Raw genomic sequence first — 15,829 nt, 5'->3', positions numbered from 1 at the left:
CAGGGAACTCTCCTCAGTCTTGTGTAGCAGGCTGGTTGGGAGGGGAGTTTGGGGGATAATGGATAAATGTATATGTATGGCTGAGTCCCTTTGCTACCCACCTGAAACTATTACAACATTGTTAATACTCCAGTACAAAATAAAAAGTTAAGAAAATATTAGAATTCTACATGTCTGTCTGAGTTTTACCTCTTACTGGTGATGTGATATTGTATAATTATTAACCTCCTTGAACATTTATTTTTTTCATGTTTACCCATTAGGGTTATTATTAGAAGCTGATATGATAAAAGTACTTTTTAATCAGCATGCTATCTATCATATGAGTAAGATACCATTATTATTAATATTATAGTTATAGTTAATACAAACTGAATATTAACAACAATCCAGCAGATACAATAGAATTCTCTTTTCCAATATAACGTTATGCATTAAAAATCAATCTTTTGTCAAAACAAAAATGCATTTGAGAATATGATTAGAGTGGAAGGCACACAGGAAGGCAGGTCAGTAGTGGTCAGTAGTGGTCTCATGTCTAAGCTGGACCTGGACCGATTTGAGCAAATGATGGAAGTGTTTTGAAGCCAAATAGAATCCAATGAGGACAACAAAAGGGTGGTACACATACAAAGAAATTAAACTTCACTGACAGCCAATGGAAAATGAATACCTTTACCTAAGTCTACCTAACAAAGATCTAGAAGACTTAAAGACAAGTTGAACATAAATCACGCATTATTCTGGAGCAGTAGGCTGGACCCTGGAATGCACAAAGGAATATGAGCCTATCTTTTTTTTTTTTTCCCCCATAATGAGCCAGGACATGACCTCTTTAGGGCACTGAGTCTCGTTCTTGATTGCCTCATCACTAGCATTTACTTAGAATTAGAAGACAAGCACAAATGCAAGAAAATTTTTGAAAGGTGTAACTGGATTAGAGGACTAAAGGCTGGAGAGAAAAAAAATGAAGAATCCTTCCTGTGAATATTTTCCTCTTATTGAAGGGTAAGTATGAAATAAGTCAAGGTGCCACGCGATCCTTTAGCCTGTCAATCAGTTCCAGGAAAAGGATCATTCTGGCCCCTTCCGTATCTCCTGAAATACCAAGAGCCCTCAGAGGTCATTCACGTATTCAGATATGGAGGTACAAGGAAGACTGAGGCAGATGTGGTTTGTCCTCTCAGGAAGCTGTGACTTGCCTGACCCAGGCAGCATGTGTTACTGTAGATGGTGATCGGATGTGGCCACAATGACTTCCCTCCCTTCATCCACATCCCTTTGCAATGTGACTGCAGCTCCGAACATCCATAGGTGGAGTCTGTTTTCCCATCCTTCGAATCTGGAGCCTGTGATCACCATGGAAACATGCCTCAGCTAACATGAATGAGAGAAGGTGCGGATCCATGAAGAGCCAGCCATTCTCACTATGGCCACTAAATCAGCTGGCTGACAGCCCAACTAAGGCTGGGGAGAACTGTCTATCTTAGCCCAGCCCAAATCACTGATCAATAGAATTGTAAACTAAGTAAATGGCGTCTTTCAGCCAATAAATTTTGGAATGATTTGTTGTGCAGCCAGAACTCACTAAGTAGCGCTTACCTATCTATGTGACTCAAAGTTTATTCTGGGCACAAAACTCTCTTATAAGGTTTATTGAATTACCTTGATAACTGCCACCTCTCCACTTGACTTTGCGTTGTATGAACATGGTCTCAGTATACAGTTGTCAGAATACAGACACCCTGGGAAGGTTTGATATTGGATCTCTGATCTGCAGAATATGAAGTTGACTAATGTGCTTGAGATATGACATAGATAGAACAACACATTTCTTGAGAAAATACAAAGACTAAGTCAGGACATCAGTATCTACAATGGTATAAATTTAAGATGAGCAGTTAAAAAGTTAATATGAATCCAATTAGCTCTGTCTCATAACATGATGGCTCATGAGTTAAAAGAAAAAAGAAAGAACAAAACCTTCCTGTCAGATACTGAACTTGTAAACTAATCAACTACGGCCTATGTATTCTGTGTGCTCAATTGCTCAGTTGTGGCTGACTTTTTGTGGCCTCATGGACTCTAGCCTCTCAGGCTCCTCTGTCCATGGGATTTTCCAGGCAATAGTGGAGTGGATTGCCATTTCCTCCTTCAGGGGATCTTCCCGACCAAGGCATCAAACCCATGTTTCATGTGTCTCCTTCATTGGCAGGCAGATTCTGTACCACTAACCCCACATAGACCCCACTGGAGGCATAAAGTCTCCAGTTTTTTCCTCAAATAATGTTACCATTTTGATATATTACTGAAGTGATCATCAAAGGCTCGTATATTGTTCTAAATGTATGTGTGTAACTGCCTTGATTCTGATGATGACACACCAGTGGCAATTAGTGAAAGAAATCTTTGATTTCTCTTAATTTTCAGATATGTCAGTATGTCTTTTCCTCTTTCCCCAGCAGCGGCCCTTCTCTGTCCAACTCTCCCAGCTGGGCATTTTGGGAAAGCAGCCAGCTCCAGGGCTAATGTGTTTCTGCTGTTATCTGACACTGATGCTGCTTCATAGAGGCAGCAATGAAGATAAGCCCTAATTGGATGTATTTTTAAGGCAAACCTTTTAGTTACTCAGAACAGAGCTTCCCTAATTAGCTTCCTTTCTCCTCTCTCTGACTGTGCAAGGACCACACGGATGTGGAAACACAGGATTTGGAGGGGACTCAAGGGCAGTGGCAGGACAGCTAGAGGACATTCATGGTGAACTCAGGAAACACGCTCCAGCAGACAGGCTGGGAGCTGTCTTGCCAGGAGAGCAAGGCAAATGAAGGATGCTGAGAGGATCAAATGTGACGAGAAGGCCCGGCAGTGGTCCAGGGTATAAGGCCAATACCCACACTCCAAAGGAGAGGGAAGGCATGAGCTGGTGCTTAAGGAGAAAGAACTAATCCTTTGTAATGGCCATCGTCTTGTTCCCATAGAAATATATTTCTCCAATGTAAAATATTTGAACCACAGTTTAGGACTGAGAGTTTGAAGTTGCACTCTTTAATGTATTATCCTCGCCTTAGAGAAAAATCTATTTAAATGCCTACCCTCTCTAAGTTATTCACAAGATTTCCATAGCCACTGAGAAGGAGCTATGCTTAGCAAAAAGAACAGGATTCGAGGTCTTGATGATGAAGGAAAAAAAAAAAAAAGGAGCAGAGTAGGAAAACACTTCTTTCTGGCTTTCCTTTCGGAAATGGAATTAGAAATGAGACATAATAAGTTAATCATTTCCCTTTGGTTGGAAGTAGGTCTGCCATCATTACCTCATGCTCCCTAGGGCTTGCCAGTTCCTGGGTTCATTTGAGCATGATTTAATATCGAGGGTATGAGGATTAATGCGCCTATGACAGATCCATCTGGGCCATATTGCATTAGTCCTGCAGTCAATTAGCAGGGTGAGCCCGGGTTGGGGTCGGTTTGGTGGCGTAGTGGGACAAGAGAAAGCAGAGATGAAGCAGCTGCATCTTAAGGGAGTCAGGCTCTCCTTCTGGCCCCTTGATTTGGCTTCTGGGTGATTGTCATGGAGCCATCTGTTCCCATGGCTTCTCCCTGAACCTAGAAACTTTATCTAAGCTTCTGACATGAGGATTTACTTTCACAGGGAGTTTGCATTTGAGCTTTGTGTTATAAAATCACATACGCCACGATTTGGGGGATGCTGGCACCATTATTTGGAAATTTACTTGGTTACATTGATAAGTAAGTGACTGATTTACTTAACAGGTCAGAGGCCAAATTTTCGAAACCAGAGGCTGAACAGGCAACAGTAGCCTAGAGACAGATGTTTTTCTCTTTTCTTTTTTTTTTGATTTCTTGTGTGATTATACTGCTGTGTGTAAATCTGGCCTCTTCCATGCAGGCTTCCGTCTGTACTCTTTTATGTGTAGGGATACATCTTCCAGGAAATAGTCACTCCTTATGATATTAGCCTCAAGGGGCATGTTGACTGGGCTTCCCAGGTGAGTTGGCGGTAAAGAATCCACCTGCCAATGCAGGAGATGCGGGTTTGATCCCTAGGTCAGAGGGATCCCCTGGAGGAGGAAATGGAAAACCAATCCAATATTCTTGACTGGGAAATCCCAGGGACAGAGGAACTTGGTGGGCTACAGTCAGTTATAAAACTAATTTAGTTTATAACTAATTTTTAATATTAGTTTATAACTAATACTGTTATAAAACTAATTTAGTTCTAAGAAGCAATAGGTTTGAGTTCAGGTATGAAAATTTACAAGTCAGTGAGTTAACAAAGTAAAGGTGTCCATTTGACTTTCTTTCTCCTTTTCTGGGACACTGAGAACATCGTCCTCCATTACCACAGTGGGCAAAATGCTGATGCTCTCTTTGCAACCACAGAACCAGAGCAGGACTGGCTTTAGAGGAGTGACAGGGACTTTACTTGGGGATAGAGGCAGATGCCACAGAAGCACTCTGGCAAAGCTAGTGGTCACTTAATTCTATACCCCCTGCTAAATTTCCCAGCCTCCTTTGCCCTTGGTTAGGGCTTTGTGACCAGTTTGTTCCAAAGGACTGTAGTTGAAAGTCAAATGTGTTATGTCAAAGTTAAGGCAGCTGAAAGTCTGTGCGCCTTCCCCTGTCTCTCTCTACTCATCCTCTTGCTGATCGTCGTCGTCATGTTAGTCGCTTCAGTCATGCCTGACTCTTTGTGACCCCATGGACTCTAGCCCGCTAGACTCTCCTGTCTGGATTTTACCGGCAAGCATACTGGAGTGGTTGCCATTTCCTTCTATAGGGGATCTTTCCAACCCAGGGATCCCACCCGGGTCTCCTGCATTGCAGACAGACTCTCTACTATCTGAGCCACCAGGGAAGGCCACCAGTTATAAAAGCCATCTATTCCTGGTGGAATCCACATGAGCTGAAGGAAGGCAGTGTGTCCTCCGCTGGGCTCTGTATTCTAGTGAACAAGAAATAAAACCAATATATTAAGCTAAAAAAGAAGTGACAGGGATGTTGGAATGATATGCACAAAACACCTAACATTAGGAGAAATCAGAATTCTAGATGAGGATCTCTTCTTCAATGTGCTGAAGTCATTAACCTTGCATAGACGAAAAGGCTGCGGCAACACAGACTTCTAGCAGATTTATGGAATTCTAATTGGAATGTCTCTATATCTAAATGATTATGTGCCAAATACATAGAGCTCGGTTTATAAAATGAAGTGTTCCTCGGCCACAGTGATAATAATTTCCTCCTCTCCTCCCTCCCTCCTTGTACTGACCTCAACCCCTGAGTTACCAGTCCACTTCTAATGGATTCTAATGTTGGACTTTAAAAAGCTCTGTAATTTTTATGTCATCCCTGGTAGGTACACCCAGTCCTAAAAGCTGCATACCTGATGGTTAGTCCTATCCACCGTATTGGCTGTGGAGGGGTGGTCTCTGGTGTTCTGACGAATTCGAGTGGAGTTTTGCTGCTCAATGGTGGAGGAAGTTGGGATACAGAACTCTCTGAAGCATCGTTTGAAGTTTTCATCCAGAAATGCATAAAGGACCGGGTTCAGGCAGCTGTTGGTATAACCTAGAGCAATGCAGAAATGCCAGGAAACGGTCTGGAAAGTAGTTTCCGGGATTGTGATCAAGGCTTTAATGATGACGTAGATGTGAATGGGCGTCCAGCAGACAATGAACACAGCCACAACCACCAGCACCATCCTGGTAATTCTTCGCAGGTTCCTGTCCTTTTCTTTGGAGCCAGAGAGCATGCGGACACTCTTGAGGCGTAAGATCATCAGCCCATAACACACTGTAATGATGAGGATAGGCATGATGAAGGCAAAGATGAAAACGCAGATTTTCAGCAGGTTTTCCCAGTACCACGTTGGGTGAGAGAATATTAGTGTACAGTCTATGGAACCTAGAGAAAAAGAAGTATAAGGAAGAATTAGCAGCAACATTTAATGCTATCATCAGGTGTTAATATTGCCATTTCGCTTTCTAATTTATAGCCTTGACCTGAGGTAACTTAAATGGCTCTTGGTACACAAATCCTGGAAGGAGGATTTAAAGAATTCATGGGAAAAAACTCAGATCTCTGTTGATTTTTCCAAATATGTCATTTGGTTGTCTACTTTGATGATGTTATGTATCTCTCACCATGAGCTAGATTCTCTATGGAGTCTAAGTTGACATAAAAATATAATCACTGTCCAGACTCTAGGAGTTCCCAGCTACTGGGTGCCTTCACTCCACTTTTTTTTTCCTCTTTTTTTGACTTCTGAAGAGCTTGTGGGATCTTAGTTTTCCTACCCAGGGCACCACAGTGAAAGTGCCAAGTTCTAAGCAATGGACCACCAGGAAATTCCCTAAACTCCTCTTTTTGATGGGTGGTTTCTCATTCTGAAATGAGGTCTAAAAAGACACACTTGTCATGTAGGCAGTCACTTGACATTTTCAAACAAGCCTCCACTTAATGTTCTTTGGGTCTAAGCTCTAATTAGTGTTTAAAGATCTGTGTTCTTCTGCTGCCATCATTTGGATGAAGTAATCAGGAATGATTACAGTGCAGAGGAATCAGGAATGGATAGATTTTGGTTTATATTCTCTCTAAAATGTTCACTGGGCTTAAAATTTTAGGGGAAAATTCCTATTTCAAAATATTCAAAAGTATTTTATGAGAAAGAATCATCAAAGCTGCAGTTTGCACAGCACTGGACCACTCTGTAAATTCTACTTGGGTCATGACGTCACCAACATATCTATCTGTATACTCTCCACCGCCCAGGCCCGCAGCATCATCAGTCACCTTGCCGGTACTTTGTCGTTGCCATGAACATCACAGGCAGACCAATGGCTGAAGAGAGGATCCAGTTGCAGATGTTGATGACCTTGGCATTACGGGGAGTGCGGAAATCCAGGGCCTTGACAGGATGGCAGACTGCAATGTAGCGATCCACACTCATGGTGCAGAGGGTGAATATGCTGGTGAACATATTGTAGTAGTCTATGGAGATCACAATCTTGCACAGGATGGTTCCAAACGGCCATGTTCCCATCAGGTAATTGACACTCTGGAAAGGCAGGGTACTGGTTGCTAGGGCATCTGCCAGAGCAAGGTTGAAAATATAGATGTTGGTGGCAGTCTTCATTTTGGTGTACCTAGAAGATGAGGGAAAAGCAGTGGTAGAGTCAAAAAAAAGAAAAAAACCCAAAAAACCCATCAGTGTGAAATGCAATGAAGTTTTTAGTAAAAAAAAAAATTGAAAACTAAAAGGCAAAAACCAAACAACCCTCCCAAAACCAAAGCAAAAACAATAGCAAGGATTAGTGGAAAACATCTGAGATTAGATATAAAGGAACTCTTTCAGAGTGCTAGGTTGGCCATTTATAATCATGTACCTATTTCTCTACTTTTCCGTTTCGCTATCTGTAAAATGGTTATAAGAATAGCTGCCATACTGATTGATTGGTTTATTTGCTTTTTTTTAAAAAATGTGCCAGGCACTGTGATAAGTGTAATAGACTCAGGGAGCTCTCAGTAAAGTATCTACACAGTGAGTAATAATACATTTAATTCTAAGTAAGTAAGATAAAATTTTCATATATACAACTAAAACTATGGAACAATGTAATTGTACTAGAGTCTATATACATATGTGTGCTTGCCAGGTGGCTCAGTGCTAAAGAATCTGCCTGCCACTGCTGGAGACATGGGTTTGATCTTTGAAGAGGTAAACCAATTTGATTGTAGCGTGCTTGTGTGCTAAGTCGCTTCAGTCATGTCTGACTCTTTGTGACCCCATGGACTGTAGCATGCCAGGCTCCTCTGTCTTTGAGATTCTCCAGGCAAGATTAATGGAGGGGGTTACTATTTCCTTTTCCAGGGGATCTTCCCAACCCAAATCTTCTGAAGTAAAAAATAAAAAATGAAATAAAAGATATAACTTTTAGGACCTTTGAGTAATTGACCTTGATGCTCAAGAAGTTTTAAACTTTTTGATGTTGTTTATTAGCTGAAATTTCTCCCTCAAAAGCAGAAAGAAAACAAAAATAAACCAAACTCCCCAAACCTTGCTAGCTATACCATAGCACACTCGACTGCGTTAGTCACCATCTCAGGCAGTAGACGTACATTCCACAGCTTATATTTAGTACAATGTTTTATGTTAAATAATCAGTTTCTTTACTGATTTATGTAAAGTTTATGACTCATTATACTTCTAACCTTTTCTTCAGGCTCATCTTAGCCCTATGTGCTTATTAATGTATGATTATTTCAGTTAAAAAAGCCTTTCCTCCTTTAGAATGAGATATTTTGTGAAACAAAGTTAGGTTAGAGTCTCACATCACAAAAGAAAAAGTGAATATTTGTCTATGAAAGTTACTTCGCTTGGCATCTTATGGGAACAATGATGTTTAATTTTCTCCATTTATTCAAAGATCCTTCCTCTACAGATAGGCAGTATTCTTATCTCAGTTACTCACACTTTAAATCACAGCGACATATAAAAAAGGGTTCAGCAGTTTCCAAAATACGTGAAAGAATAATACAAGACTAAAGGTCTGAGAATTCCAGTTGCCTCCAGTATAGCTTCAAAGGCTTCAATCTAAAACAATAGTCTGATCAGAAAAGGGGTCATGCTGTCCAGCAAACATGAGCTTTTCATTTTGTCCTGTTCTATGTGGTAGTATGAACATTGCCCCCGGAAAGTGACATGAATGATTAGACTCACACTACAAGCTATAGGAGTGTATACACCAGAGTGAGCAAGCGTGCCAAAGAAGGGAGCCAAAGGAAGGTGGGTCTGAGTCGAACTCCTGGATGTCAACACACAATCCTTCACCCATCCTTCGGGCCTTTTACTTCTTACTGAGTCAGAGATGAATTTGGTGGCAAAGTGGACAAAACAAACTGGGAGGGATAGGTGACGTATTCCCAGAGTGTCTCCCATGGACAATAGGGCCTTCCTGACACTGCTCATTCCTGCTGCAGTCACTGAATTGGGTCTTTTCCTCTAGGTAGTGGGCCAAGCTATTTTTCTCCTTCCTAGTTATCCTACAGAAATTTTCCTAGTATGTATTTTTGAAATTTTGTTCTAAGTGATCTAGTAGCTTATTTGCAATATGATTCCGAATAAATTGCCGTAGAACTATTTGAAAAATAGATTCTCAGAACCTTCAATGATTGATCCAGTAGAGTGATTTTTATGGAGCTTTCAGATGATATACTAGGGAAAGGGTGTCAGGAAACTCATTTCATGGGCAGGTCATCTATTCTTTTGTGCTCCATGTATATCTTTTGTTTGTAAATGTCCTCCCTTGTTTGTGGCTATAACTCCTATTTATTTTCAAACCTGTTCTTCAAGCTATTTCCCCAGTTACCAAAACCTCACTGAATTTTGACCCACATGTACTAAATGAAGCCACCCTGAACTAACTACTTTTGCAATGAGATAGGCTTTGTAAACCTTTTGTTATTCTATTGTGTTTTTGAGTTAATTCTTGAGTTGTGATGACCCTGTCTTTGTCCAGAAACAAAAAAGATCAAGGATGCATGAAAACAGGATGAACTTCTCTGGTGGCTCAGGGGTCAAGAATCCATCTGCCAATGCAAGAGACAGAAGAGACGCAGATTCAGTCTCTGGGTTTGGAAAATCCCCTCAAGGAGGAAATGGCAACCCATTCCAGTATACTTGCCTTTATAATATCATGGACAGAACAGCCTGTTGGGCTACAGTCCATGGGGTCATAAGGGGTTGCAAAGAATCACACACTACTTAGCATACACCTACTCCACCCACATTCCAGAATCCATCTTGCCAGTTTCGTATACCATCGTGAGCTTCACATGGCTCTCTACCTATTTTCAGTTCAATTCAGTTCAGTCGCTCAGTCGTGTCTGACTCTTTGCAACCCCATGAACCACAGCACGCCAGGCCTCCCTGTCCACCACCAACTCCTGGAGTCCATTCAAACTCACGTCCATTGAGTCGGTGATGCCATCCAACCATCTCATCCTCTGTCGTCCCCTTCTCCTCCTGCCTTCAATCTTTCTCAGCATGAAGGTCTTTTCAAATGAGTCAGCTCTTTGCATCAGGTGGCCAAAGTATTGGAGTTTCAGCTTCAACATCAGTCCTTCCAATGAATACCCAGGACTGGTATATATTCCTTTAGGATGGACTGATTGGATCTCTGCAGTCCAAGGGACTCTCAAGAATCTTCCCCAACACCACAGTTCAAAAGCATCAATTCTTTGGCACTCAGCTTTCTTTATACCCCAACTCTCACATCCATACATGACCACTGGAAAAACCATAGTCTTGACTAGATGGACCTTTGTTGACAAAGTTATGTCTTTGCTTTTTAATGTGCTCTCTACATTGGTCATAATTTTCCTTCCAAGGAGTAAGCGTCTTTTAATCTTATGGCTGCAGTCACCATCTGCAGTGATTTTGGAGCCCAGAAAAATAAAGTCTGACATTGTTTCAACTGTTTCCCCATCGATTTCCCATGAAGTGATGGGACTGGATGCCATGATCTTCGTTTTCTGAGTGTTGAGCTTTAGGCCAACTTTTTCACTCTCCTCTTTCACCTTCATCAAGAGGCTCTTTAGTCCTTCACTTTCTGCCATAAGGGTGGTGTCATCTGCATACCTGAGGTTATTGATATTTCTCCCGGCAATCTTGATTTCAGCTTGTGTGTCTTCCAGCCCAGCGTTTCTCATGATGTACTCTGCATAGAAGTTAAATAAGCAGGGTGACAATATACAGCCTTGAAGTTCTCCTTTTCCTATTTGGAACCAGTCTGTTGTTCCACGTCCAGTTCTGTTGCTTCCTGACCTGCATACAGATTTCTCAAGAGGCAGATCAGGTGGTCTGGTATTCTTATCTCTTTCAGAATTATCCAGCTTATTGTGATCCACACAGTCAAAGGCTTTGGCATAGTCAGTAAAGCAGACGTAGATGTGTTTCTGGAACTCTCTTGCTTTTTCCATGATCCAGTGGATGTTGGCAATTTGATCTCTGGTTCCTCTGCCTTTTCTAAAACCAGCTTGAACATCTGGAAGTTCACGGTTCATGTATTGCTGAAGCCTGGCTTGGGGAATTTTGAGCATTACTTTACTAGCATGTGAGATGAGTGCAATTGTGCGGTAGTTTGAACATTCTTTGGCATAGGTTTTCTTTGGGATTGAAATGAAAACTGACCTTTTCCAGTCCCGTGGCCACTGCTGAGTTTTCCAAATTTGCTAGCATATTGAGTGCAGCACTTTCACAGCATCATCTTTCAGGATTTGAAATAGCTCGACTGGAATTCCATCACCTCCACTAGCTTTGTTTGTAGTGATGCTTCCTAAGGCCCACTTGACTTCACATTCCAGGATGTCGGGCTCTAGGTGAGTGATCACACCATCGTGATTATCTGGGTCGTGAAGATCTTTTTTGTACAGTTCTTCTCTGTATTCTTAATTTTTTAAGGAGTTCACAATAGAACCACCTGGGATGTACAGGGTGTTTTTTATCTCTTGGGGGGCTGATATTCTGCCCTTTGTTGTTTTTGACAAATGAAGTTTTTCTTTTTTCTCTTTTACTGTTTACCTGTGAAGAAGAAAGCTATCTAACTCTTCAAGGATTCAATGAGCCCCTTTTCTATGTTCAGCATTGTGCTTGGATACTTTTTCATATCTGTCATGATTTTTATATCCACTTACCCTCACGTAGAAAAATTCACAGTTTTAATAGAGAAAAAACTTCAGAGTGTCATCTTTTGATATTCATGATTAATTGGATAAATTGGATGAAATAAAGTCACTTGTCCTACATTTCAGGTTGTTATTTAGAAGAAGAAAGTAGATATATGAATACCCACCTGAATCTCTCTTCTATTATCTAGACCATTCTGTTGTCTCAGGCAAATGTGTGTGTGTGTGTGTGTGTGTGTGTGAGAGAGAGAGAGAGAGAGAGAGAGAGAGAGAGATTGAAAACAACCAAAACCTATGATACACTCTCATCAGGCATTAACACAAACAGACTATATATTAATTTGTTATTTTCTGTTAAGTTTTCCACTAGCTTAGTGGAGCAAACAAGGGATTTCTCGCTTTACTATAAAATATTCTAAAACATTTTATTTACATTTATTTCAAGTGGTCTTATGTGGTCAGTGACCAAATTTCCAATGAGTTTATGTTAGCAAAATGAGACAGGAGTATTCTTAGATCTCTAAGCCTTGCAGGCAGAAAAATGACTATTGTTTGCTAATTTGCCTCAGAAGAGAAGACCAAGCTAGGTTTACAGGAAATTAAACAAAGACACACTGCCTCTTTCTGCCCCTGTATCACCAGAGTGTAACAACCATGAGTCTTTTTGATTGAGTGGTGCTCTCTCTTCATCTACATCTACTTTTTTTTTTTGCTGTTGTTCTCTGTATTCCTACTTCTTCTTACTCCATCATACATTAATGACAATTCAACGGAAAAATAGCCTTCAGATGGAAAAGGGACAAAAACCTGCTTCCTTCAGGCAATGGATGTACTTTATAAATAGAAAATGTGAAACAAATAACTGATCCTGTTTTTATTTTTGCATTTGGTGCTAGAAAAAATCAGAGTGAAATGTGTGGGTCCTTTTAATAATTGCATAGAATTCTAAAGGCACTAGAATCTAATATATTTCTATTGTACTGGGTCTCTGGCTAATCTCATCATTTCGTTCTCTTTTGGCTTCCTATTTGCGTGTTTTCTTTTTCATTTCTCTCATTTTATTGCATGCATTTTAAAAGGTTCTTCAAATCCTCTTGTTGGAATTGGAAACTGAGGTGGAGGATTGGTAGAGAACAGGGAGGCACATCAGGGCAGAGGAAAGAAAATGAAAGCAGAGAGTTCCATTACGGCCAAGAGACTCTGTTTAATAATTTTTTGCATTATGCCTTTTGAAACTGCTTATTTCCTGCTTTTTTTTTTTTTTTGGTTTTTGATTTCTGAAAATTTTACTTCAGCACATTTATCTCCTCAAAAGTTTATATGAAAAAACATGTTTTTTCTTGATTCCCATATTTGGTGATAGATTACATTGATGTACTATAGAAAAATATGATGCTAAATCCTCTGATGTATGTAAACCATTGTCATTGAAATATTCTTATCTGTGACTTCAGATTTTTATTTCCTGAAATATTGATTTTCATCTCTTTAGACCAAATTACTTGAAAAACATTATTAGAACATCTACCTCAGCCTTTGCTTCATAGATAACAATGTTTTATTTTTATTCTAAAGGACTGATTTTTAGAATTTAGAAACACTTTAGCTTTCAAGTTTGAGAGTGCTAAGAGAAAAGGAAATTCTCTTATTTTAGAATCTGAAAGTTTTGGACATAAAAAATAATCAAATGGGTTACCACTAATAACAAATTATGATATATCCCTAGGCATTTCTTTAATATTGAAGGAACAACAAGGAAAACTTCAAAATATAATAAAACAATTCTATCAATGTCAATATTAGAAAATTGCTTTTTGAGAAGCTCAAGCATATGCTGTAGAATATACATTTTTAGAGTATAGACTATCAGTAGAATTATTGTCTACTGCACTGAGTGCAACAAACATAAAAATTTTGGTGATGATATGGTGCATATACTCAATGCAAGTATATAATATGAAAGACAGCATGAACAGAAAAATTTAAAACCATAATAGATTATCGATTCAGCATAGAATCCAGCACAAGATGGGCACCAGTAAATCAAACTGAATACAGGAAAAAGGGCTTGGGTTATTTTATTTTTTTATGGTAAAATGAAACAAATTTTTTACGGGAACCAATGGCTTTTGAAGTAAAAGTGAACATGGAGTATTCCTTTCTGCCTTGTCATTTGGTTGTCAAATTGAGAAGAACTTTGGCCATAGAAAGTCATAGAATGATGAGAAGTGAGATCTGAGGGGGCCTCTGAGGACCACATCATTTGATCACCTTCTTTTATGGTGGAAGAAACTAAGCATAGAGAGATGTACAAATGTTTGAGACCTTCTCTCTGCCCTTCCGTAGGCTCCATTTAAAAATGAAATGATCTTCTGTGCAGTAACTGCATTGCGTGCCATGTGTATTTCTGGATGTGCATTGCTGATATACTCAGCCACTATGTAGCTAATCGAGGTAGGTATGCAAAGGTTTTTAATCTTCTTTTCAAAGATGCCCATGCTGGGAATGTACTGGGAATTTTGAGATATTTTCTCCTTATACTGAATGTGGTAACAGAACCATATTTTTTAAGGAGAACCAAGTTTGCTCCTTTTCTTTTGTTTTACTCTCTTACAATCCATGATTTAAACCTATCAGTTCCATGTAGTTGACTTAGAACCTCTCTCTCAAGTTCAGTCACCATGTTTCCAGGTTTTTTTGGGGAACATCTGTAATTTACTCTAGGATTCTCAAGTGCAATGTCTCAGTTCAGTTCAGTTCATTTCAGTCACTCAGTTGTGTCTGACACTTTGTGACCCCATGAATTGCAGCACGCCAAGCCTCCCTGTCCATCACCAACTCCCGGAGTTCACTCAGACTCATGTCCATCGAGTCCGTGATGCCATTAAGCCATCTCATCCTCTGTTGTCCCCTTTTCCTCCTGCCCCCAATCCCTCCCAGCATCAGAGTCTTTTCCAGTGAGTCAACTCTTCCCATGAGGTGGCCAAAGTACTGGAGTTTCAGCTTTAGCATCATTCCTTCCAAAAAGAACCCAGGACTGATCTCCTTTAGAATGGACTGGTTGGATCTCCTTGCTGTCCAAGGGACCCTCAAGAGTCTTCTCCAACACCACAGTCCAAAAGCATCAATTTTTCGGCACTCAGCTTTCTTCACAGTCCAACTCTCACATCCATACATGACTAGTGGAAAAACCATAGTCTTGACTAGATGGACCTTTGTTGGCAAAATAATGTCTCTACTTTTTAATATGCTCTCTAGGTTGGTCATAACTTTCCTTCCAAGGAGTAAGTGTCTTTTGATTTCATGGCTGCAATCACCGTGCAGTGATTTTGGAGCCCCCACCCCCAAAAAGTCTGAGACTGTTTCCACTGGTTCCCCATCTATTTCTCATGAAGTGATGGGACCAGATGCCGTGATCTTCGTTTTCTGAATGTTGAGCTTTAAGCCAACTTTTTCAGTCTCCTCTTTCACTTTCATCAAGAGGCCTTTTAGTTCCTCTTCACTTTCTGCCATAAGGGTGGTGTCATTTGCATATCTGAGGTTATTGATATTTCTCCTGGCAATCTTGAGTCCAGCTTGTGCTTCTTCAGGTCCAGCGTTTCTCATGATGTACTCTGCATATAAGTTAAATAAGCAGGGTGACAATATACAGCCTTGACGTATGCCTTTTCTTATTTGGAACCAGTCTGTTGTTCCATGTCCAGTTCTAACTGTTGCTTCCTGACCTGCATATAGGTTCTCAAGAGGCAGGTCAGGTGGTCTGGTATTCCCATCTCTCTCAGAATTTTCCACAGTTTATTATGATCCACACAGTCAAAGGCTTTGGCATAATCAATGAAACAGAAATAGATGTTTTTCTGGAACTCTCTTGCTTTTTCCATGATCCAGCGGGTGTTGGCAATTTGATCTCTGGTTCCTCTGCCTTTTCTAAGACCAGCTTGAACATCTGGAAGTTCACGGTTCACGTATTGCTGAAGCAATGTCTCAAAGGGTGCTTATTCTTTCTTATGCACTACAAACACCATGACCATCACCATCATAACAATCAGTAATAGCAAAATAACCATCATTGAAGGAGATGTAATGAATGGAGAGTTGAGATAATTAGAAAGGCAAAAGCTAA

The 15,829-nt window shown here is 40.3% G+C and overlaps 1 protein-coding gene across 1 annotated transcript in view; it reads right to left on the bottom strand.

Moving 5' to 3' along the window:
• Window positions 1-1,729: 1,729 nt before the first annotated feature.
• The window catches only part of OPRM1 (opioid receptor mu 1), a 40,982-nt gene continuing 26,882 nt past the window's right edge, over window positions 1,730-15,829 (bottom strand). The window contains exons 2-4 of the mRNA XM_069598770.1: window positions 6,814-7,166; window positions 5,405-5,925; window positions 1,730-1,774 (exon numbers count right to left, since the gene is read on the bottom strand). Of these exons, the coding sequence (XP_069454871.1) occupies window positions 1,730-1,774; window positions 5,405-5,925; window positions 6,814-7,166 (919 nt within the window). The remainder of the gene's footprint in view (window positions 1,775-5,404; window positions 5,926-6,813; window positions 7,167-15,829) is intronic.

This window comes from Ovis canadensis, chromosome 8, assembly GCF_042477335.2.
Source record: "Ovis canadensis isolate MfBH-ARS-UI-01 breed Bighorn chromosome 8, ARS-UI_OviCan_v2, whole genome shotgun sequence".
Classification (NCBI taxonomy): domain Eukaryota; kingdom Metazoa; phylum Chordata; class Mammalia; order Artiodactyla; family Bovidae; genus Ovis; species Ovis canadensis.
Note: the sequence above shows the minus strand (reverse complement) of the source record. Positions and strands in the feature narration are given on the sequence as shown.